Source organism: Ptychodera flava, chromosome 13, assembly GCF_041260155.1.
Source record: "Ptychodera flava strain L36383 chromosome 13, AS_Pfla_20210202, whole genome shotgun sequence".
Taxonomy (NCBI): Eukaryota; Metazoa; Hemichordata; class Enteropneusta; family Ptychoderidae; genus Ptychodera; species Ptychodera flava.
The window spans coordinates 25,782,370-25,806,142 of record NC_091940.1 but is presented as its reverse complement, the minus strand read 5'-3'; the positions used below and the strand labels follow the sequence as shown (position 1 = coordinate 25,806,142).

At 36.3% G+C, this 23,773-nt stretch overlaps 2 protein-coding genes across 3 annotated transcripts in view; one reads left to right on the top strand and one right to left on the bottom strand.

The window, feature by feature from the left end:
• The window catches only part of LOC139147968 (uncharacterized), a 29,272-nt gene extending 10,770 nt beyond the window's left edge, over positions 1-18,502 (top strand). The window contains exons 4-15 of the mRNA XM_070719221.1: positions 229-368; positions 2,712-2,837; positions 4,547-4,669; positions 5,966-6,131; positions 8,029-8,124; positions 8,764-8,931; positions 9,581-9,753; positions 11,028-11,230; positions 12,633-12,847; positions 14,563-15,284; positions 16,114-16,272; positions 16,988-18,502. Of these exons, the coding sequence (XP_070575322.1) occupies positions 229-368; positions 2,712-2,837; positions 4,547-4,669; positions 5,966-6,131; positions 8,029-8,124; positions 8,764-8,931; positions 9,581-9,753; positions 11,028-11,230; positions 12,633-12,847; positions 14,563-15,284; positions 16,114-16,272; positions 16,988-17,176 (2,480 nt within the window). The 3' untranslated portion in view covers positions 17,177-18,502. The remainder of the gene's footprint in view (positions 1-228; positions 369-2,711; positions 2,838-4,546; positions 4,670-5,965; positions 6,132-8,028; positions 8,125-8,763; positions 8,932-9,580; positions 9,754-11,027; positions 11,231-12,632; positions 12,848-14,562; positions 15,285-16,113; positions 16,273-16,987) is intronic.
• Positions 18,503-19,401: 899 nt separating this feature from the next.
• LOC139147973 (protein SYS1 homolog) overlaps positions 19,402-23,773 on the bottom strand; it is a 7,059-nt gene continuing 2,687 nt past the window's right edge. The window contains exon 4 of one of the 2 annotated variants that reach the window (XM_070719227.1): positions 19,402-22,942. In XM_070719227.1, coding sequence (XP_070575328.1) covers positions 22,699-22,942 — 244 coding nt within the window. In that variant the 3' untranslated portion in view covers positions 19,402-22,698. The remainder of the gene's footprint in view (positions 22,943-23,773) is intronic. The other variant, XM_070719229.1, reaches the window with a different exon arrangement.

The following is a 23,773-nucleotide window of genomic DNA, read 5'->3' as shown; positions in this document are numbered from 1 at the left end:
ATGTGATTGTGCACATATATTTGATAGATATTTGGACAATGGTCCCACATGCTCTGCAACGGTTGTATTAAAAGATAAAAGATATTTATATTATGCTACCCCAAAATAAACATATGCATCTGAACAGTTTCAGTAACATGTGAATAATGCACTTTCTATAAACTTATTAGTGTATTGTCAATTTTCCTAATCTTACAGTCCATAACTCCTCTGATTTCAAATCGTTAGATTTTGGTGTGGATGAACTTAATGACATCGTCATGGAAACTAACTTCCCTTGGTTGATGAGCAATGTGATTGACAACCTTACAGAGGAACCCTTAGCTGACGGCTTGGTCAAACACATCATCGAGTGGTCAGGGAAAAAGGTATGGAATCTTAATTATTGAATCTGTTATAACAACAACACTGTGCAGATTCATTCACAAACTGACGTTGTGTGAATTTTGTCGCGCTCACTTGACATCATTGATGAGCTCTTTTCATATGCAAATCAGTTTCCCAATCACAGAAAGTTTATGCAGAGACATACATGCATTTTGAATGATGTTCATTTCACAGTTAAAGCATTCTTTTTGTCATGAATTGAAATATTTGACCTTTATTTCATGTTTTGGACTTCTGTGATGTTGGGTGGAGTGTTTTGTAATTTAAAGTGCATCCAAACATTAACAGTTTCTAGTGAACGTCATCTGTTTTGCATGGTATCATCTCTAACCATAGACTCTCTACAGTCCTTCATTCCTAGTTTATTTCTCTCAATATCATTGGTCGTTTCGTTTCATTCTATGCCCTGCGTCATATGTGGTGCATTCTCACATGGTCAAGTGCCAAAGAATACGACACTGCTGCTAGCAAAGTGTCAGTCGACAGTTGATAGTGTACTCTATCACTAAATAATAGAAGTCTTTTTTCTTATCTTCCAACTTTTGAATTTAGTTGTCATTTGATTTGAATTTCTTAATAGACTTTAAATTCTTCAGGATAGAAATAATTGCTGCTTCCTTGCCATAGGCAGCTGTTGAAGAGGACACAATTTTTAATATAATGATGAGCATTAATTAATAAGTTCATTAATAGATTAATACAGATTCATTATAGCTTCATGTTTTATGAATGGATTCCTTGTGCCATTTGTCAAACCATAACCGTATTTTATTCAATCAACATTCGTGAGAATTTTATGATTGCAAGTTTTTGTTTCTTTAACACTGTCATATTGTCCTAGGTGCGAGTGGAAGTGAAATTGTAAAGTAATGGCTGATTGATGGCTGAATCAAAATTTGCCGGTAGTAACGTTTCTTTAGGGTTTTTGCAGCTGCCTGGTACAATCAATAATTTCAGTCTTTTGTTAAGTTTTTTATGACTTAATTATGTAAGGTATGGCGGAGAGCGTTGAGAAATATGATCATTCACAGGACATACATTGCAATAATGCGAGACAGTTTCTCTCTGTATAGCCCCTAGTTTAGTCTTCCATACCCGTTTCATTCAATGGCCCACTCTTTCTGTCATTCTCCCAGTCTAACAATCGCAAAGGAAATTGGATGATACCGCCGAAAGGTACCGTCTAGGAATGTTTGAGTTGGAGGAAATCCTGTCTGCTGAGTGGTGCATTTCAAAACCACTGCAGCGTGACCAATATCACTCTGCCAAATGCAGAGAGTAGAAATTTTAATTGTTGCTGATAGGAAGTCAGGCAGCTGTTATCCATCTGTCTAAAAGTGAGTGCAAAAACCAGTCCTGTTTTGATAGCCTCTTATACCCGCCGGTCAGGTACACACCTCCCTACAGGTAAAAAGCTACATTTTTGAGCAATCAAAGTTATCCCAGATTTTGCAATGAAATAGCCAGCATGTGAACTCTTACATACATATTTAAAAAACTCATCATGCAGTATTAAGTGGTTTTAAACTGTCATATAAATTTCAGTCATAAAATTTTTGCATTTTTCTGTAACTTGCAGAGTCCAGTCCCTGTTGAAGATGTGAAGTTTGAGTATACATTATATAACCAAATATTTGGATAATTATACCATATACTGACGAGTTTTATTGAATAGTGAAAGTGTCATGTATTTTTACAATTAGCACAAACATTAATCCGGAGAAGATGCCAACAGTGACAATCAGTCAACCATTTTTTTTCCGCTCTATTTCTGTCAGGAAACCTATTAAAAATTCATGATTTCATTTAGTTTTGTGTGTGTTTGGTTACTCTAACATAAGTTGGTGCCGGGCAAAGAAACACTTGAAAATATGATTGATGGAAAATGCATTGAATATTAATGTAGCATTTACCTAGGATTAAATGTAGCTGTTTGAAAACTACATATAAAAAAAGCCAGACTCTTGCAACATTGGTGCATTCATAACATTATATTTTGATTATTTATACATCACCATCAGTACCACCTTGTATATACTCATCTGTGTTTTGCTGAAGGTTGCCCCCACCTCCCAACTGACGTATTCCTAATGTTATGGTCATGTAGTTTTTTTTCACCCCTATTTCTGTCTACCAATGTCCAACTTTGTCATTGAAAACAATAGGGTCATGTTCACATTTGGCGGTGAAAGGGTTTACTGTTGCAAAATGACGTCAAACTCTTTTTTTGGTTTTATTTGATGTGTTGAATGTGTATAGTGTGTAATGCATAATAGCTAGCCTGTCCTTTTAGATAAATATAAATTTTGTAATTTCATCAACAGCTCGGTATTATTGGTTTAGTGGAGGAGGAATGGCTGGTTACCTTGGCTACCATCGACAGGGCTGACCTCACATACCTGGACTATGTTAGCCATGGTCGCAGACTAGCAAGGGAGCTCAAGCAACAGGTAAACATGTCTTTGTAAAGTGAGAACAAGGTGTTAGTTTCCAATATCTGAAATCCATATCAGATAACATTAAACAGGAAGCAAATCATACCTTCATTTTGCTTGCATTTAAAGAAGCATTGTGAAAAATGAAACAGGCCGTGTAGTTTTGTTAACACTTTGTTTGGTGAATAAACATGTAGTTTGGCTAACAACATTGCCTGTATAATTTGATTACTGACAAGTTGAGATAAAAAACCAAAAGTAATTTAAAAAATTGGTATACTACATTCAAGAAACCTTGTTGAAATGTCAGTCTTTGGAAAGTAACTGTGTAAGTTTGCTGTAAAATCTTATCACTTCAGTAATTTACAATGTACAATGAATTTTTATACAATATATCTTAATGATGTGTATGCGTAATTATTTTCACTGTGGATTTGCAGAACATTGTCAGCGGAGAAAAAGAGCAAAAGTATGATATGTGTGCCAGAGTGTGTGGAGGAGAGAGAGAGAGAGAGAGAGAGAGACCAGCTCAATGAACTCTCCACTAATGAACATTTTTTCCATTTAAAATGTCAACTTTATAAGAAATATTTGAATCACATTCTATAATATTCATCAAGGGAAATTTCCTATGCATGTCTTTGCATACTAGTTTTAACCCTTTGACTGCTGTAATTTTTCCCAGCAAAATTTCAGTGCAACATTTTACCAATTTTTATGAATTTTTCTGTAATTTTTTGGTAATTTTGAACCAAATGGTCATCACATAATATTGGCTGCAGTTTCTTATCAAAATTTTGGCAAAAATCTTAAAAAATTTGACTGGGATATACTTTTTAAAGCAACAAAAAATAACTTTGGCACTGAAAGGGTTAAAGAGCTCTACTTTTACCTTAATTTAGTGAAGTACATCTGCCCTACCAACAACCAGTACAAGAATGTGACAATTAATTGCCACTTGGATGCAAACAAAAAACAAACCAATTATAAAGTTAATTGTAATGAAATACCCCCATTAGCGGAGCTTGGTACACACTAGTGCTAAACAATATCACCCTAATGTGTTTGCAAAATGTTTTTAAGATATCACAATTAAGTATATTGTCAAAAATTGCTGATCAGACGCATTAAAGTAAGCATCATTGTCATGAACCGATGAAACGATGTTTATAATAGCCAACTTGTGTTTCATCATGTTGGTAGTCACAATGGTTTTTGAATGAAAGACAAACTGAGCCTTCAGAATTAATAGAGGAACTATGATCATCACAATTATTCTGGCTATATAGCCATGTAATTATAATACATACTTGTATGTAAATGACTGCTTCTTTTTGTTCAACAATGGAATATATGGCCATGAAACAGAATATGCAGAAGGCAGTAATCTAAAAGCCTGTAGTGTGACTATAATTTAGAAAATGTATCATTGACCACAAAATTAACAAACACTGTGTATGAAGTCAGCTGCATGACTTATTTTGTATTTCAAAACCAACGCAGATTTTTTACCCACGTGCGAACTGATTATTGTTTTGTAGTTTGTCTGTCATGAAACAGAAAAATCACTTTCCACCCATAGTACATGTCGCCAAAGATAAAATTGGGTAAGTTCACCCTCGACCAAAGGCCTCACTGCCGGAATTTTCCCGGCTTGTATGTATGTGGAGATATATTTTTAATGCCACTCATACTAATCAGCAGTATTTTATGTAACTTTGCAGGGAGCTGACTACGTCATTGCCCTGACTCACATGAGATGGCCCAATGACATCAGATTGGCACAGAAAGTGGATGAAATAGATCTGATCCTTGGTGGCCATGACCATGACTATGAAGTCAGACGGGTAAAACACTAGCTATCACTCATAACACCTGGAATGCTGCCGACGTCTTTCATTTTAAAGATTTCGTAGTGACTATGAAAAACCTCCATGATGTGTTTCTTTCCCCGTCTGTCAACAAATATGAAATCAGTGTATGAGATTGTGAAAAACTTGTAATTTAAAAATGGTATGGCTCAGGCCTAGGCCTAAGTTCTGCTCCATTTAATTTTCGCTTTTTTGAGGAAAACAGCCATTCAGTTCCTATCCCGCCCCTAAGCCGAGGCCACAAGCCAGACTGCAAGTCAGCTTGCAGTCTATGAGTTTCATAGATACACACTTACCAACCGCAGTTAAAGAAAGGGTGCCCTAATTATTTCAGTGTAACCGGTAATTGTCATTACTGTTCTATAACTGTGAAAAGTGTACGTAAAATTACATCTGCCTAGAAATGAAGTGCATGTTTTTCAATCCTGTACAATATTTCCATGTGCTATTTTGAGCAATTCAGTTTTAATGAAATGAAATACATGTCCCAGGGAAAAATATCAAAAGTAAATGTAATATCCTCTTGCCGTGAAAATTCTTCCGTGGAAAAGGAAATATGAATGGATTTTGTTGTCAGAAGTAAATGTGTTTGCAATTATGTTCACTGTCAAAATTATAGGAAACTAGAATGTTTGCTGCAGTGATTTTTTTTGGCTCAACCTCCAATAAAATTTCTCAGTCTCTGCATGCACATGTTATGAAAGATACAATCCTTATTTTGTGGACTGTGCACAAAAACTGCAAATTTGACATGTCAGACAGTTGTGCAAATACCAATGAACAGGATATGAAAGAGAAATACCCTCTGAATGAGAGAGCATACAATGGATCTTTCAACGGCTAGCATTTAACGTACGGGTCTACCATTAGATCTAAGGGTGGGGCGGGAGTCAAAAGTAGGTGCAAAATTTCTGCAAATCAAAAATTGCTAAAATTTAGAAGCCATACTGCTTTTAAAAAAAATATTCATATGAACATCGGCTGAAAGAAGCAAAAGATGGAGGAAAAGTGTGCATAATGTGGAATACAAAAAAAATCGTAAAATTTTGAATGCAAAAAATTTGAATGTCAGGATTCTGACGTACTGTTCCCCCTGCCAACTCTGTCTTCAATTCGGTAAATTCTGTCATACAATTAAACATGATATGTGAGCCAGCTATAGGATTAGTCTCTCTCTTCTGACAGCTTAATTTAAAATTGTGACTAGATAGGACGAAAAACATCTAATTGTTGTGTGTATATGTGTATGTGGTTGTTACCTGACATTTACAGATAAATGGTAAGCCAATCGTTAAAAGTGGGACTGACTTTCGAACTATGACTCGAGTCACTATAGAATTTGCGTTGAATGCCATCTCAGTGTGTACAGAGAAAGTTAATGTGACATCAGATTATGACGAAGACGAGGAAATAAAGGAAATCGTAGACGCATTCCAAGGTTAGTAAAATGGAATATGTTGAAGGACCAAACCCTTTTTTCATTCCTTTGCAGTGTCTGCACTTTTTGCTGAAAATTTCTTGATGACTTGTTTCTTGGTTGCAAACATTTTTTTACAGTCCAAATTGTGTACACAGAGGTTGAATGGAAGAAATGACACATTAAAGGAAACTTGGAAGTCTAAAAAATCATAAACCTAAGCTTTCTAACTCGAGTGGATAAAATACAAACCAACTGATAAAATTTATACTGTCTGTATTCTTTTCCCAAAGTCTGTAAATTATTGGTAAAAAAGTAAAACCCATGACTGAGAAATTAGGGCAAATCTGGTTAGTCCTAAAGTCAAGGTCAGCTTGGGTCATCGCTGCAGATGTAACAAACAGCTAGCAATATGGAATACCGCTTGTAAAGTGCTCATAGCTCAATCCTTGTTACTAATATGAATGAACGGCCCAGCGTAATTTTGATAATAATTATCAACATTATAGTAGTTCTTTCCTTTATATCATTCTGTTAGTTTATGCACACTTTGCTTATAAAGTTAAAGACTAAATGTGCCACCATATTGTTCTCTGTTGAATTCATCATCTTTTATATCAATTTCTGCACAGATGTTAATCTGATTATTTACTAACCAGGCTTTTGAGCACACCAATAAATGTTATTGTCCCATGTGACAAATTTCCTGACACCTCAATTAAGAACACAACACCTCAGGAATTCTGTTAAGGTAATATGCACCTCGAAAGTGAAAGACTTAAACTTTTGCTCTAACTTTCCTCAAGGGATCTTTCAATTATTCTCTTTCAAAATCAAGAATAAAAATAGGGGGTCACCGTGCAAATTTTGGTACTAGAGAAACAAATTACCCAAAATTTACTGATATTAGAAATTCAAAATGGCCGCCATCCCAGTGTTAACTCTATGGAGAAAAATAAAAATTTTCGATTTTCGAAAAACTAAGCTGGTGAAAAGTTTTCTTTCACCAAGAGCTTTAAAATGAACCCCCACATGTGGTATATCAGAAGAGAATTGTAAAAGTTTGAGAGTCCGAATGTCTGTCCCGAGGTGCGTTTTACCTTAACTGTAAAAAAATGTAAAGACTGGTTACCTCACCTTCAATTGGAGAGTACACACTCAATTTTAGTTTGAACTTCAGAAATATACAGTCACATGACACAAATCATTGCAGCTGACTGTCAATTAATCGTGCTTTCAGCAAATTAATGCATTTCAGTCAAGTTAAACTGTACTACACAAATTGCCTGTGACCCTCTGAGGAATAAAATTGACCCCTGCGTTACAGCTTGGTAGCCACCACTATATGCAGACTGCAATCAAATTTAGGTGAACTTGAACTAGATTCTTCAAAGTCACTGGATATCAACCGTTAAGTTACAAAATATCACTCAAATTGAAAGAGTTATCAAGATTTCAAAACATCAGCTTGGGGCCCTTAAAGAAAATTATCTAAACATAGGAAGTAATTTGCTTGAATTTACTCTCAAGCAGAGTGTGATAGGTTTCATAGTTTGCCATGCTCTCAGCAAGTCAACTAGGAGCTGGACCGGCGGTGCAAGACGTTTCTTGGTTAATTTAGCAAAATGAAATATCCTTGTTGCTAATACCAAAATCGGTGTTAGTGCCTGAAAAAATTTACCCCCAACAGCAAAGTAACGACAGAAATTGTGGTCTCTCTGAAATGGGACAAATTAATGCTTCAATTACACTGTCACTCACAGCAGAGTGTATTGTTTGGGATATCTTACACTGGTGTTTTCACAATTCAAAGTTGATAAATGAACACTTTATTGAATGTTTTGACAAGGCCGCTGGTTAAGTGGCCAGTCATTCATGCGAGGGAGTAAAGTGTTCTCCTGTGATTGTGTTGCAATAGAAATTGTGGCAAAGGAGATAGAGGGAACCCTGGGCTATTTAGAAGAGGAACTGGATGGCAGGTTTGCAAGTATTAGAACCGGGGAAAGGAACCTGGGTGAGTACGTTGGTGTAAAAGACAAGAAGGATAATTGGGAGATAAATACATAAAAAAAGAAATTTGAATACCTTAGGCTCGGTGAAATTGTGTTCAAAGTGAAAACCGATTACAAGGGAGACAATGGTGGTACACCTTAATAGGGCTTTTTAATTGCTTGGAACATTTTGAAATGACTTTTGGTGATGTCAAGGTTACCGTAAATCTTAACAATCTGCTTGGCCAGGGAAAATGTGGGTGGCATTGGGTAATGAAAATGAGAAACACTGATAATGAGGGTATAAATTGCCATTTGAATGCCATTTTGACTTTTAAAAAAAAAAGTAATGCGTTTGAAATTTTCAGTTCTTATCTTTCTCCCTCTTAGTCAGTCAACATGGCTGTTCCAGAATATATTCCAACTGCTTCTGAAATTTTCACCGCCAATGAAAGAGTATATGCAGTCTTGATGTTGTATGCAATGTTTAGTTGGTGCAGGGATTGCCACTATTGCACAAATTTACTGCAAACAAAAATGAACATTCTTTTTTATGTTGGATATACTTAACACTGTCATTGATAAAAATGAGCCACATCCCAAGGAAAATAGGATTTATACACAAAACTGAAAATGCAAATGGTAAATTTACAAACTTTCAGGTAATTTTGTCACGGATATCATGCTGCAAGCCACCAAAGCAGATGTTGCACTCCTAAATTCTGGCACATTCAGATCCAACAGGATACATCCTGTCGGAGAATTTAAGAAGAAAGATTTGATGCAGATCCTTCCACTTGTGGATTCTTTAGTTGTTCTGGAAGTCACAGGTATGAAAAATCTTGAATTCCATTGGTTGAGGCATCTCTTTCCATGGCAACAGTGTTTCAAATTGCCCAATTGCATTTTTTCTTGCATGCATGGGTTATCTACATATTGGTATATTAGTGCAGTGAAAGCTGCCTTTTTCATTCAGCTCACTGCAATCCACAGATACCAGTCTTCTCAGTAATGAATTACCGTCATTTACTTTGCGAACATTGTTACCATGAATAATTTTCCAGATGTCTCCTCATCTCATAATAATATTTACAAAATCATTAATAATACAAATTATACTGTAAATTTTCCTTGTGCTCTTGTCATGACTCAGCACATACCGGTATAATTTTGTTCCGTAGTTTTATAATGACAATTTTTTGTTGTGTTATGACTTAGCACATAAACTTTTATTAGATAGTTTTTTGTTCATGGCAAATGCACATACATCATTCTTCAAAGGAATTTCAAGTGCGTTACCTTATTGTCCAATTATGAAAGACAATCATGCGTACAATTTGTAGAAAGATACTAGCGTGACAAGACAATAGAAAGCTGATACGGTAGGTATTTCAGTTACCCAGATACTGTGATGTAAAGTTAATTGTTGCGGTATTGTGAAACAAAGGAACTGAAAACTGCAAGAATTTTTGTTTTTAGGTAAAGAGATACTTGAAGCCTTAGAGAATGGCGTGAGTCAGTACCCAAAACTTGAAGGTAGATTCCCCCAGGTGGCAGCTATTAGGTTTGGGTTTGATCCCAATGCTGAACCAGGAGACAGGGTTGATCCATTCACCGTCATCATTGAAGGAGAACATTTACTCCCAAATAAGGTAAAAATATAGATCAAAGACAGATCCATGTGTTTGTCATAAACAGTGTTCACATTCATATAATAATGTTTCAATGTATGATTGTGTTAGTTCAGGGGAGCTGCACGTTGCCAACACATTTTTTTTCAAAGGAATATTTCTCATCTAAGATGACAAGGAAACCCCCTCATACTATATATTTTCAAAAAGCAGAGAATCTAAAGTTTAGTAGGTAGCAATAGTTTACTCAAAAGATGAAGGGGGGTGTATATTTGGGGTAAAACTCCTCAAATTCGGTATTAATGATAAAAGTTAATTTAAGTCAAAAATCTGTCACTAATTTCTGAAATGTAATAATTCACTTGAAAGAAGAGTATTTTATTTTGCATTATCTATCCTCATTCTAAAATGGCATGGTTGGAAAGACTGACACTCAAAAAAGTTATAAAAACATGATTAGCAAAATTAAAATGCCTCTTATTCAAAATGTAAGCACTTTATTGCCAAACAAAATAGTCATTTGTTATATAGCATTTAAATAACATAATGTGAAAATTCAGAAAATTTGACCCAGCCAGAGTGGAGTTAAATTCTTTGGAAATCTTGAAATTGGGAGAAAAGAGAAGCTCGGAAATCGGGTGATTTGCATACATTTGCATAAATTAACACTTCTTTATCATGCAGCTTATGACTGCTTGACAAGCTAAAAGATGAACCCAACCAATTTTATAACCTTGGGTTAAATCAATCAAAATTGAAAGAATATTTGCAAAAAGTGATTTTTGAGCAAAATATGCTGTGTTGGGTGTAGTGCCCCCTTAACTGACATAGAAATTTGACGCACCATCCCCTTAAAAGTCACTAGGACTCACATTTACTTTCAAAAGTCATATGTACTGTAGAGTAGATGTAGGAGAAAATCAAAATTTTACTTGCATCAGTTAGCATAATGGAAATTTCAGAAACTTTTCGACAGTGATGACCCCAGGACCATTTTTTGCAGATGGGGAATGGTAAATGTACATTTGATTCAGTAAATCAAATGATTGTCTGTGAGCTCATGTAGAAAACTATTTTGTTTTTATGTTCACTAAGTAAAAAAAGAAAATTACCCAATTACAAAGAAACAATATGGTACAAAATCATATAACTGTGGCTGCCATGTTTTTCAATTTTTTTTAAAAGTTCCATTTTTTCACAACTCATCTGACAGAAGTATGTGTTATAATTTATGAGATGTGTTCATATTTAAGTTTGTATATCGCTGATGTCATTTGGTAACTCTGGATTTCCAGAAGTACAGGCTGTGTACAAAAGCCTACGTAGCTCAGGGTAAGGACGGTTACTCCATGTTCAAGAACTGCAAACGCATGGTCAATGAGGAAGAAGGTCCCATCCTCAGTACAATTGTGCAGAATCACTTCAACTCCATTCAGATGTTGAAAGGATTAAAACCATGCAAGTCAGGACATAGGCAGAGTCTCATTGGGCTTGCAAGGTAGGCAAAATGATTCTTATCTTTCATTGGATTTTATGGCGTCCTATACCTTCTGTGTTTTAATGCTCTATCTCGTCTTGTGCCGTACATACCGTACGTTTAACTGAGAAAGCAATGGGGGAGGAAAAGATGTGATTTGGTTCTGTTAATGTACGTACATACGCGCCTCAAAAGTGAAAGGCTTGCCCAAACTTTCCTCAATGAAGCTTTCAAAAAATCCAACCAGGGGTCAACGCACACAGTCTGGTACTAGAGAAACAAATTACGGAACATTTAGCAATAGTTGAAATTCAAAATTGCTGCCATCCCTGTGTTAACTTTGTGATGGAAATAAAATTTTCGGTTTTCAAAAAACTTAAGATGGTGAATTTGTTTTGCTCCCAGAGCTTTATATAAAATGAGAGCCTATTGGCGGTAGATCAGAAAAGTCTTGGAAAAATTTGAGTCTGAATATCTGTCCCTGAGACTAATTCTTCTACCTTTTAATGTTTGCTAAAGACAGTGCATAGCAATTTAAGCTATGATATAATTCCCCATTAGGAGGGTTTATTATACTTTTATAATGAAACAATATATCATTACTTTCGGAACATCTATCATAAAGTAAGATTGCTGATTTCCTAACTCAAAAGTATGTTGAAGATTTGACATATTTCCGAGGTCAGATGTTTCACAAACATTAACGATGAACAACATTTCTCAGTGAAATTGCTCTGCCATGATTAAACTCAATAGTGAATCACCCAAGCGAAATGATACGTTTTCTAAGAATGCACAATTTACAGTATCGTACACTGATCATCAAGATATGTAATGATGCAAAGCATGATTTTTATGGAAGTTGAAGCGATAACCCTTGGTTTTCAATTGGGTTTTTGATCTGCAAGTCACGTACTATGTATCGTGATTGTCAGCAAAAGTTTAGATCACCTCGATAACCCTGTACTGTAATCTTTGAAGTAACATTACACATATCATAACGTATAATTACATTACTTACAGCTCATCATCAGCTGAAATATTTTAGTATAAAAAGTCACAAAAAAGGGCTGCTTTTGAATTCAAGTAATTCACTTTTTATTTATCCTCTACCTTTTCTGCACCCTAAAACAGTAATTTAAATCGAAACATGCCAGAGAGTATTTTCATCTTTCTGTATTTATTGGATCTGTAGATGTATATAATTTGGGACTATAGTATACGCCAGCAAGCAGTGAGTCAAATCCACATCATAAATGTTATTACCCTTTAAAGCTTCCTGTCACCATAAAATGTGAAAATAACTTATACATGATCATACCTTTACGATATACAGATGCATGGCACAAATGTGCAAGACTGCAGGATTTTTCACGTTAACACCATACACAATAGAAATGACCATATTTTGTTCCTTCATCAGGAGGGCTAGTTTGACGCAGACTTCCAGCATCCGGATGATTGAAAGCCAGGCCAGCCGACTGGCACCTGTCGTAGAAGGTAGAATATTCCAGCTGAATGAAGGGGAGAGAAGCCATCTCGCAGCTCGCAAGAGAGTTTTCTACGAAGCAGTGGAGCATGGGGACATCGTCATGCAGAAGGAACATGGTAGAGAAAGACTAGCAGCGCATTCACAAGGTAAAATATCCTCAATGATCAGACAGACTGTCCCTCAGTCATAAGACTTAATGGAACCTTTTATACTGCTAACATTTTTTGTGAGCAAGTGTAACTTGAAAGAGCAGCCACAGTAACTGTAACTTTCAATGATTTTTCATTTTCTTTGTTTGATGGTATCAGCTAATATAGATACCTACTACACAGTCTCTCAACACAACTATGACGAGTGAATAGTGTGTAGACCAGAATACATCTGTGAGCAATGGTTCTATTCCAGAATACAAAGGACACCATGTGTTCTACAGACCCAGTTTACCCAAAAGATCATGTGACGGTACAAACAAACCCACGTCTACAAACATGTATGGAAATACATGTATTTCTGTGCGCATTTATGTACATGTTTTGTTTGTACCGTGCATGGTCCATTGGAATTCTGGATTTAACCTATTTCAATGCTAACTATAAGGCCTCAGAAATGTATATTTGTTATCAGTAACCCAACCCAGTTTACATTTAATGCCCACTACCCTAAACATTGCTACGTGTATATCATTCTCAAAATCAAACCTTTCAAGTGAATTTTAAACTTTTTTTTTATGTTACACATAAAAAACTACCGGTAAAGTACAATTAAGTTCCTGACTAACCTAGCTACCCTATGTATGGGAGCCACAATGTATGTTACATGATTGAAATGCATATTTTTCAGTTTGGCCAACCAACAGGTTATCTTGGCAAACAACATCAACTAAAAGACTGAAAACTACTGCTACAAAAAATGTAGATCAACAGTTACCACTGCATTAAAAGTTAGTGTTCTGGGGGAAAAAGGTTTTTATAGCCAGTGGTTGGCGTAGCTACGTGAAATTTCCCAAATCATTAGATATCCCAAATGAGTGCCAAGCCAATTAGGCGTACATGTGATCAAATACATGCTGAACAATGTGGAATTACCCTTGTCATGACAGAGTATAATCGAAAGGTCACCACTAAAAGATCATTACACTTTTACTGATGAAGGTTGTGTTGATTACGACCCAATATTCGAGGTACACAAAAAAGGCCTTCATTGAAATCAAAATTTATCACATCACCATGCATGGCACTGTCAATCATCCAGAGCCCAGATCATTCATACTTTTCTCTATTATAGTTTTAAAAATTTAATATTCATCAGCCAAACATGGTCATACCTTTTCCTCACAAAATCCTGAGAATTTTCATGATAAGCTGACTAGCATAATGTCCTGTTTTAATCGGTCGCGGTAACCCATATAAGAGAGAGTCAAAGCTCTTTGAATAGCGAGCTGATTAATTGTTACTGGCATCTGATTTCAGAACATTAGTTTATTCCTTTGACATCTCTATCTTTTTGTGGGAGATAACTTTTCTCCCATACAGTGGTTTGCGGGCACATGGTAATGAAGAAGTGACACTTGGGTCAAGACATGTGATTTACTGGACAAGATCAAAAGAATCAACTGTAACAGACTAGTATTAATAACTAATTTAGTTCGGCCTTACAGGTCATTTAATTCTGTCTAAAGCTGGTTATCAGTAAGAAAATCATTACTGGAGCTATATTAAACAATCAATAACTGTCAGCCTTTGAGTGAAATAAATTAAAATTCATCTATGAATAATCAAACTATGATAACAGGCAACTGGCTCAATACTATACTGATTTCTACTCAATTATGTTCTGCGTGTCTTATTTGTTTCATCATCAGTTCCTACGGTTTCTGTGACCGAAGCCTCGTTATCAGAAGAGGAGGAAGATGACAAGGACTGGGACCGAGAAGTAAACTCGTTGCTAGGGATACAGGATCCGGTTGTCAATGGCGGCACAGATCCTGAGGAGGCGAGTGACCCTGATGGCAGACAACAGAAAACTGTAGGTGCAGGAATCGATGTCAAATGCAGCAGAGAGCTGCACAGAGAAATAGATGAGAGCTACAACAACAACAATAATGAGAAAAACGACGGAGAAGTCAAAAGCAGCAGCGATGATCTGAAAGAAAGTTTCAGCGAGGCAGAGCTTTCTCTGAGTACGAGTGACAGTCATTGGAAGAGTGAGAGAGAGGACTCTCAGGACAAGGTGACCAGCTCCTCTGATACAGGCAATTATACCATGAACAATGGAAGCCACGACTTCCGCAATGGACACAACGATGATGTAGAGATCTACAGCATTGGTAATTCCTACTCGCTGGACAATGAAGACGACAGCGTCTTCATCCATGAACGTGAAACCGAATCGGTTTTGACTGATACGGACACCAATGACCTGCAGAGCTCAAGGGACTTCCAGAGTGGTGGTCGGAACTTTGCCATTGCTCTGAACGGCAGAGATCATAGTTCTTCTTCATTAGCAACACCACAACCTCCTAGTGATCCAGATTTCCAATGGTCAGAGTTACTGGCTTCAATTAGATCTGACGATTTACACCAGGTGGGCAGTTTTCTCCTTTTCCCTGCGTGTGCATTTAAAGGGCCAGTAGCTGTATAAGTTTTTATGATTTTATTAGCATTATTTTTGTTTGTAGTGTCAACTACAGTGGTTCTTCTACTCCCAGAAACTTGTTGAGATGCAGTTTTCATCTATTAAACTCAGTCTATACATGTGTAAATTTACCTGAGTGTGTAAATTTACCTAACTCAAATTTGCACCAGTACCCAGTGTTAACTCTATGGGGAAATATCAAATTTTCGATTTTCACAAAAGACAAGACTGAAAACTTCATTGCTGCTCATGCTCCAAAATGAGCCCCCAAAAGTAGAAAACCAGAAAATTATTGTACAAGTTTGAGTTTAAAAAAAAATTGCTCTAACACCCAAGGCAATTACTCTAAAAGGAATTTGCAAAGAGGACTTCACTATTGTATATGCGGAAATTTGAACCATCATACTGATAGTGATACACCGGACAGTGTTTGAATACTTCCTGACAACGCAAACATGACAAGCAATTACATGAGAGAGCTGTTGTTGAATCAGTTGTGTCTGGAAGATCAAATGCTTCTTTTCATGGAAAAGCAAACAATGCAAAGATGATATATCATGTTCAGGAGTTAATCTCAGAATTTTGACTTGTTTTCAAATTTATGTACAGGAACTACCTTTGCAGGTTTCATTGATATTGTGACATTATACATGATTCAATGTAGAAAACCTTCCAAATAATATTTCCAAACAAATGTCTGATCCTTGACGCAGTAAAGAAAGAGAATATTTCTCTAGTATTCCCCGTTTAACTTTTTTATCTGTTTTCAACGTAACAGTTTCAAAGATGGCAAGACAAGAATACCTTTGACATCAGAAAGTTTTATAGTAATAAGACAGTATTACACTTAGCTGCGGAGTACGATGCAACAAGTGTGGCCAGGTATTTACTGATCGACTGCCACATGAAGCCAGACGTTACAAACAAATCCAGCAAGGTAAAATCATTGCATGTATTAACGGTATACATTTGCACATGACGAATGAATGTTATATGCTTAACACAAACCCTTTAACCACCCCAGCCCCCCACCCCTGCCATCCTTGACTTTTGTACAGCCTCATTTGTTTCTATTGGATGGGTGAACCCTGGTACAGGGAAGGGGATGAAAATGTTGAATCAAACAAGATTATACCGCATATCAGCAATTGTACTCACACAGAAGACTCATTAAGCTGTCATCACTTTATTTTTGGTGAATTTTAACATCTTACATATCATAACAGATTCCTGATCAATAATTATAGTGGAACATGGGTAAACTAAATAGAGCTGTATGGATGAATTTGGGGGCTTTATAGTTGCCATGATTGAAAATTGAGGATTTCCTTGCAAGTGTATGATGTACGTTGCCTGGGAAAAACTAGTAATCCATATAGTGCTAATCATCATTAGAGCCAGCAGTCAGTGTGACTGCTGGCATAGCCCAGAATGCCTCCCCTTCAAACGTGAAGTGTGTATCTCTATGAGGCACTATTATGATCCCTAGTTGCATTGTGTGAAAAAAAATTATACTATATCTTCTGTGTTTCATAAATCAGTTGCGAGAGTTTAAACTAAGTTAAGTTGACAAACAAACAAGCCAACCAGTGAGATTACTGAGATACTTGCATCGATGCTGACTTGGGTGTTTTCTTTATAAAAAAAAACAGGTTACCCCACTGATGGTGGCATCGCAACATGGTCACGTGTCCACCGCTCAAGTCTTATTAGAACATGGTGCTAGTGTGAACAGGCGGGATTCTCTTGGCAATACGGCGCTCAGTCAAGCACTTAGCAACAGACAAGTCAACATCATAGAGCTGTTACAGCTACACGGTTCTGTTGCAGATATTAATTGACAATTGGAATACATATTTCCTGAATTATTACATTATGCAACGGTTTCCATGCAATATGCGCAGTCTGTATATAAACACTTCCTGAATTCAAGTCCCGTACACAGTGTGTTTTGAAACCAATAATGCAAGAAAGGTTCAATATACTTTGACGATTTCTCATACTGATTAGAAGAACTGATTGCACCTGTACGCCAAGATACTACGAAGGCATATTTTTGCAAGAGGAATATTTATAGACTCGGCCATAGGTATGGGTGATCTGTACACTCTCAGTAACTATGCCACCAGTATAGTTCAGTGATGCATCAGTAATTTGAAAACAGAAAGCTTTTGTGTGATCTTGTATTAAAACTGGCAATAAATTGTATCAGGCCTTCACCCGTGTGTACCTATCATTTTAGCGTCATTGTTGAAGCACTTTCAAGTCCTTCAAACATAATACTTTGGTATTTACTTCCATCAATGGCTCATATGCTTCACCAAACTTTTTTCCATTGTTTAATTTGGTCTTCTATGCAAGTTATAACAGAAATGCACATTGATAAAGTGATGCGTAGGCAGTCTAGAAGTTTGTGTTGCCACTGCAGCATGATTTGTTACTCAAGAGAAAGCCATCTCTACTCTCAAAATAAACGTGATATTCTTAAAAAGCTCCATTACCTGTAATTTCTTGTGTATGTTTCAGTATATGTATTCCATCTGTAAAAGACATTATCTTGTTCTACTCTCAAAACCATGTTGACGAGCCGTATGTTCAACTTGTCGGCGCTGCTTGCATTTGCATAATGTGCAGTGTTGTTGCTGCTGACAAGTGAATTCAAATTGTGACCAGAATTCATTTCTCAACAAAAACACTGTACGCTATACACAATGAGTTGTGCTGGCAAGGCTGTTTTGTCTATCTGCCTTTGTTGGGGAGGAGACCAAGAAAATAAATGTGTAATATCGAACAACCTGTCAATTATCAAAAGTTACAGCTCTTCACCATTAAACTGTCATGTCAATGATAGTGTTAAAATATACTGAGATTGTATGCCTGTCAGATAGCTATTACTTTGGCTGCTCATAGTTGATAACAATATTCTTGTTCATAAAGAAAAATCGTCTGAGTTAGCAGAAAGTTTGTAAAAGAGTTTCTGTAACTCCTGATATTACTAATTTTTTCATCATTCAAAGTACTGGTAGCTTTTTTCTCCCCACTTTAAAATAAAACTTACAGTGTAATGTTTATATCTCTCAAGACTTGTGCCTTTATAAATATTGTATGTACTGTAAAAATCTGTTTTGAATTAATTAAGTTAGTAAAAAGTTTCTATTTCATCACAATAGAGAGTTTGTGTATGCACTCCTTCCAGACCAAATCCAAAGTCTGGTTTTGGTTCAAGGCTTACCCTACAAGTTAGTCTGGTTTTGGTTCAAGGCTTACCCTACAGGTCATATTTCAAGATACTTTTAGAATGGCCGCCTTAGACGTGTCTCCAGAAACTCAAAGCCTCAAAATCTCAAAATATCGCCACTCTACATTAAAAATCTCTTCTTCATACCCTACATTTTAAGTTCATGTACTGTCTTATTTTTAAGTGACAAATTGTTTTATTGATGATTTTGTTTCGCTCATGGCAACATTGGCTGCATTTATAAATTTAAGGCGAGGTGGTTGAACGTTCACAGACTTGCATAGCAAGCTCATTTTCTCGATTTGAAATTTACAGAGCATGGATTAAATTCTGTGATAGGTTTTCGTATTTGAGAAATGGGAACCTTCCAATTTTAAGGCTACACAATGTTCACGGAGAAGTAACTGAAGTATGATGCATGATAAAGAGGAACACCGTATCATGCTTTGGAAATGTTGACGCACCTGCCGCAAGCTATTGTGTACACTCCCCTTATACATGTATTCAAAGGATAGTATACCATGTAAATGATACGGTGATAAGAAATTGCAAGACAGTTTTTGTTTGCACCAAGCATTTTAACAAGCACTTATAAAAGATTTCTATGAAGAAATTTTACCAGACTTGCATATCAAACTCAACCACTGGCCAGTAAAATAAGAGAAATGCTGTGAACTCCAGCTAGCTGTTGAATGTCACAAATTTTTTCTAACTAAAGAGGGCGCTATACAAAGCCTGCGTGACCAATGCACCTACAGTCCTGATGAATACCTGAATGTTAAACTCAGTTCAATCAATGAATAGTCTTAAAATAATACAACATCATCATCGTGTGTACGTACATATTTTCATTTATTGTCGGTTTATATAATTATTATTACATAGTGAGTAATACAAATGTTGAGATGTGAAATTTGACAGTTTGACAGAATGATATGGTTGATACTTTGTACATTCCTTATGCCAAGATCTAAAACCTCTACATAGATATATAATCTATACACCATCTTCATACACAATCTTGCACATAAATATTTCATTTTTAAATAACCATGTTGACATGAGGATAGGCAATCACACATCAACAATTCACAAAGTTAATGTTTTTAAAGAAAATTCTGTTTCTCCACAAGATCGATTGATACCCAAACCCACTAATCCATGGTCTTTGCCCACTAAATCCTTTGGAGCTCTGGCCAGTGAATTTGCTATTCCACTAGTCCAGTACACAAGTGAATGGTATTGGGTTAAGTGTCTCTATGGGGAAATATTTAGGGGTAAATGTCCTGGAACCTGGTGAACTGACTACTAAATTGGCTTGAAGGACCTCCATATTTATCATAATACTGGTCCTCAGTACCTCAAAGTGTGAAGTAGACTTGCCCATCCCTTCAATATTTACCATCTGTACTGCTGACTGTAACCCCCCAACCCACCCTCCCATCAATTTTCGGTTGTAAATCCACATAGTGATACTTGTCAATGGGTTGGTTCGATCAAAACTAAGGAAATATGGACTGAGTAGGGTAGTGGTGGTGAAGGGTTTTGAAAACAGTCAACCGCAAGGACTCTTTCCCAGCTACACTCATGACTCCAATGCCATAACATCTGCATCCAACCTCAGACCCTGTAAATTGTGAAAACAGTTGCCCTGAGCTCTATATGAAATTTTGCTGAAAATCAAAAAAAAAATCATTTTACAACTTCAGCAAAACAGCTACTACACATCTTAAATATCCATCTGACAAACTTACATGCAGTATTTGAATCTGAAAATGGTTTGGTGTTGGTTATATAGAAAGTTAAAATTTCACAACATCAAGAACTTCCAGTTGCACAATCCATGTAACATGGCCACATGTAATAATAAATATACCTTCCCCATAGGTTGGCATTTACAAACCTATGTCAAGCAGGCCAGACTTTTGCTCATAAAAAATTTCAACAGCCGCTTTATGTTGTACTCTTTAATTTAAAGTTGGATTTATAGAACATACTTCAAAAAGACAAATAGTTCTGCTGGTATACTTTCTTTTGCTCAAACTGACCAGAAAGGTCTTTCCTAAAATATCAGAGGCCGAACCAGTTGTGATGCTGTTATCCAATTGGTTGGCTGAATCTGACCGTTACTATTGACTAATACAAGTAGACTCCCTAAGTTGCTGTGAATAGTGACAATCAACCAACGAGATATAACCTTCTGAGCAGCACGCTGCACATCAGCAGGTTGTGACAGATAAATCTTGGGTTAAAACAAGCTACTGCCAGGTCATACAGTATTTAATTATGAGATCCTGTAGTCCAGCACTAAAGAAGAAAATGACCATATGAATAACAACAACCTACATTATTCAAAAACACTGAACTCCAGAAGCATTAGCCTTGTGAACACACTGCATTGTGTGAAATATGTGATGTTGCTGTTGACATTTTGAGATAGTGATGAAAATAGCGCCCCCAGTGGTTGTTTAAAGAAATTCATGTTCATTGCTACAATTTTCAAGGGCCTTCACAGTTGTGACTCCCAATATTCCTACAGAATGTTACAGCCATCTTCCACAACAGTATGAAAAATCAAAGATCAGCACTAGTTTTTACCTAAATTATAATCACGGGTAACAAAACCTGGAAGTAAATTACTAGTCTTGAACCAGCATTTGGTCATGATTTTGGGGGCAGAACAAGAAACCATATTTTTAGAACAGAGTAAAGCAAGTGTCAGGAAATACATCAAAAGTTACATCCAATGGTACCTTTGAATAATTGCACTGGCAAAACAACTGCAACAGCTGCTGGTTCATTTAGCTATTAATCTTATTTTCAAGTTTTATTTAGGTCTGAAAAAGTCTTTTGAGACCTCATTGTAAGATATAATTGCACGAATTATCATCGTACTCCTTTACTTTTAAGTGCAAACTGAAAATCACAGAAGATCCATTTTATATTTGTCAGCTTGGCTGAGCGGTCACCACACAAGCATTATGTAAAAGCTTTACATTTAATTGGAAAAGGAACAGTATTCAGTGTATCCTTTATGAGGAAAATAATCAAAAGTTCAAAATCACAGCATGAAAATAACCATTGTAGACAGAAATATAGAAAGGAAAGAGATGAACAAAGGCACATATACTGGGACACAGATCAGTTGGCGATTAACCTATCCAAATTTCTCTTTGGAGTTTTTTCATTCAGGTAAGATTCACATTTGTTAAAAATTTTAAATGAATACTTGTGCGTTTTTGTCAGGTTATGAGACAACTTGATCCTCTGATCTCTACAAATGGCACTGTTGTCATGAATGTGCAAATAAATACCGACTTCAATGGGGTTTGAACATGTTGCTACCAAAACAGCTTATGAACGGGGAGAAAAATATTAAAGCTCCAGACAATACATACAGAGAGTGTCTACACTGCTAAAGTCTGTGAAATCATTCAGACCTGACAACTTACTGTACATCACCGTAATGATAATGCTGGATGGATAACACCTTTGAAGTAAGAGGACTTCTAAGCTGGACCAAGTTTCCCAACAAAGGTCCTAAATCGATACAGCTTTGACACATGAAGATGAGCAGCCTAATGTTTACTAATGGACCATAGATCTAAAGTAAAGTTCACAGCTTTTGAAACTAAAACTCACAGAGGACTATCATAGGTACTAACCTATATCAGTACTAATATCATGATGTATGATGGCAGATAAATTTACGACCGAACGACGTTTTCACTTTTCTAATAAAACTTGATATGAATTTAGTATCAGGACGGACCTGAGTTTTGTACACCTTGGCCTGTATGTCATTTTAAACCATGAAAGAAGTCTGCAGATGCACAGGTCCTCAAATTCTTAACACCATTTACTTGTGCACTGATAAAACCACACAGGTGGCACAGATGTTTCATATCAATGAGGGCAGCGGTGCACATCAGCATCAAGCATGCATTATCAACAAAATACATCTCTCCGTTGAAAGTAAAACATCCTCAAAGAATAGTTACAATAATTCTGTTTGTTTTCATCCGAATAAACAGGAAAGTATCTCATCTCTTGTTACTTGCTGTTTCACGTAAGAAAATAAAAGTAGCACCAATCGTGATATCTCTCTCTGGGTTGCAGGTTTGGTCATAGATCCACTTTGGGTCCCACCGACACAGGTATGGCAGCCATCTCACTCCTCATGCAGAGAAACTCCCCTAGTACTGTCATGAGTGCCAGACACACGATATTGACCAGCCACCAGGACAAGGTGAGCGGAAAGCTCCCGTTGTACACCCAGCAGATAATCAGGTGATAGAAATGAACTGTCGCGGCAAAGTCCAGGCACTGTCTCGTCCTCTGTACTATCAGCCATAGTCCTCCAGCACTGCTATTCAAGAAAAAAGCATTAACTGTATCAGTTGCCATGGAGATTTACAAATACATACATACTGTGTTTTACATGATAAAGTATGCCTTAGACATTGCAATCTGCTTGAAAATGACGTTGCTCTTCCATTGAGAGTGAACTGTCAGTGTAAATTTCACAGATTCAAAATTAATTTGAATTTTCAGTTTCAAAAATTCGTATGCTTTTTCAGTGTTGGTCGTGTTTCTGTGTTTCTGAAGATACTGTAAAATTCTTTTAGCACACTATTACTTAGTATGCAAAGATTTCTCATGCATCCTTTATAAAGTCCCTGAAGGTAAAATGCTGCTTTGATGACTGGCATGTGTAGTTGTTGAAATTTTTCAGCGCAAAGAGTCTCCCGATGTTAGGTAGCAGTAATAATTTAGATACAGCTTCAATAGAAACTTTTCCAAACTATACTTATGTAAAAAATGTGTGCACTTTTATTAACCCTTTGAGCGCTGTAATTTTTCCCACTAAAATTTAGTGCTACACTTTACCAATTTTTATGAATTTTTTTGTATTTGATTGGACAATTTTGGAGTAAATAGACATCACATTTTGATGGCTACAGTTTATTATCAAAATTTTGGCAAAAATTTGAGCAAAGTTTGATTGGGGTATATTTTGTAAAGGCGACAAAAATTGACTTTCGCGCTCAAAGGGTTAATCAAATCTGTTGGTCTTTATACATGTACATATGTATAAACGAAAGCGTATATAATATGTGTGTATGTGTGTGTGGTTTCCTTAAATTCCACTTCGTAAATTGTTTGCTGTAAATCACACTTACAGTGAAGTGAATGAATT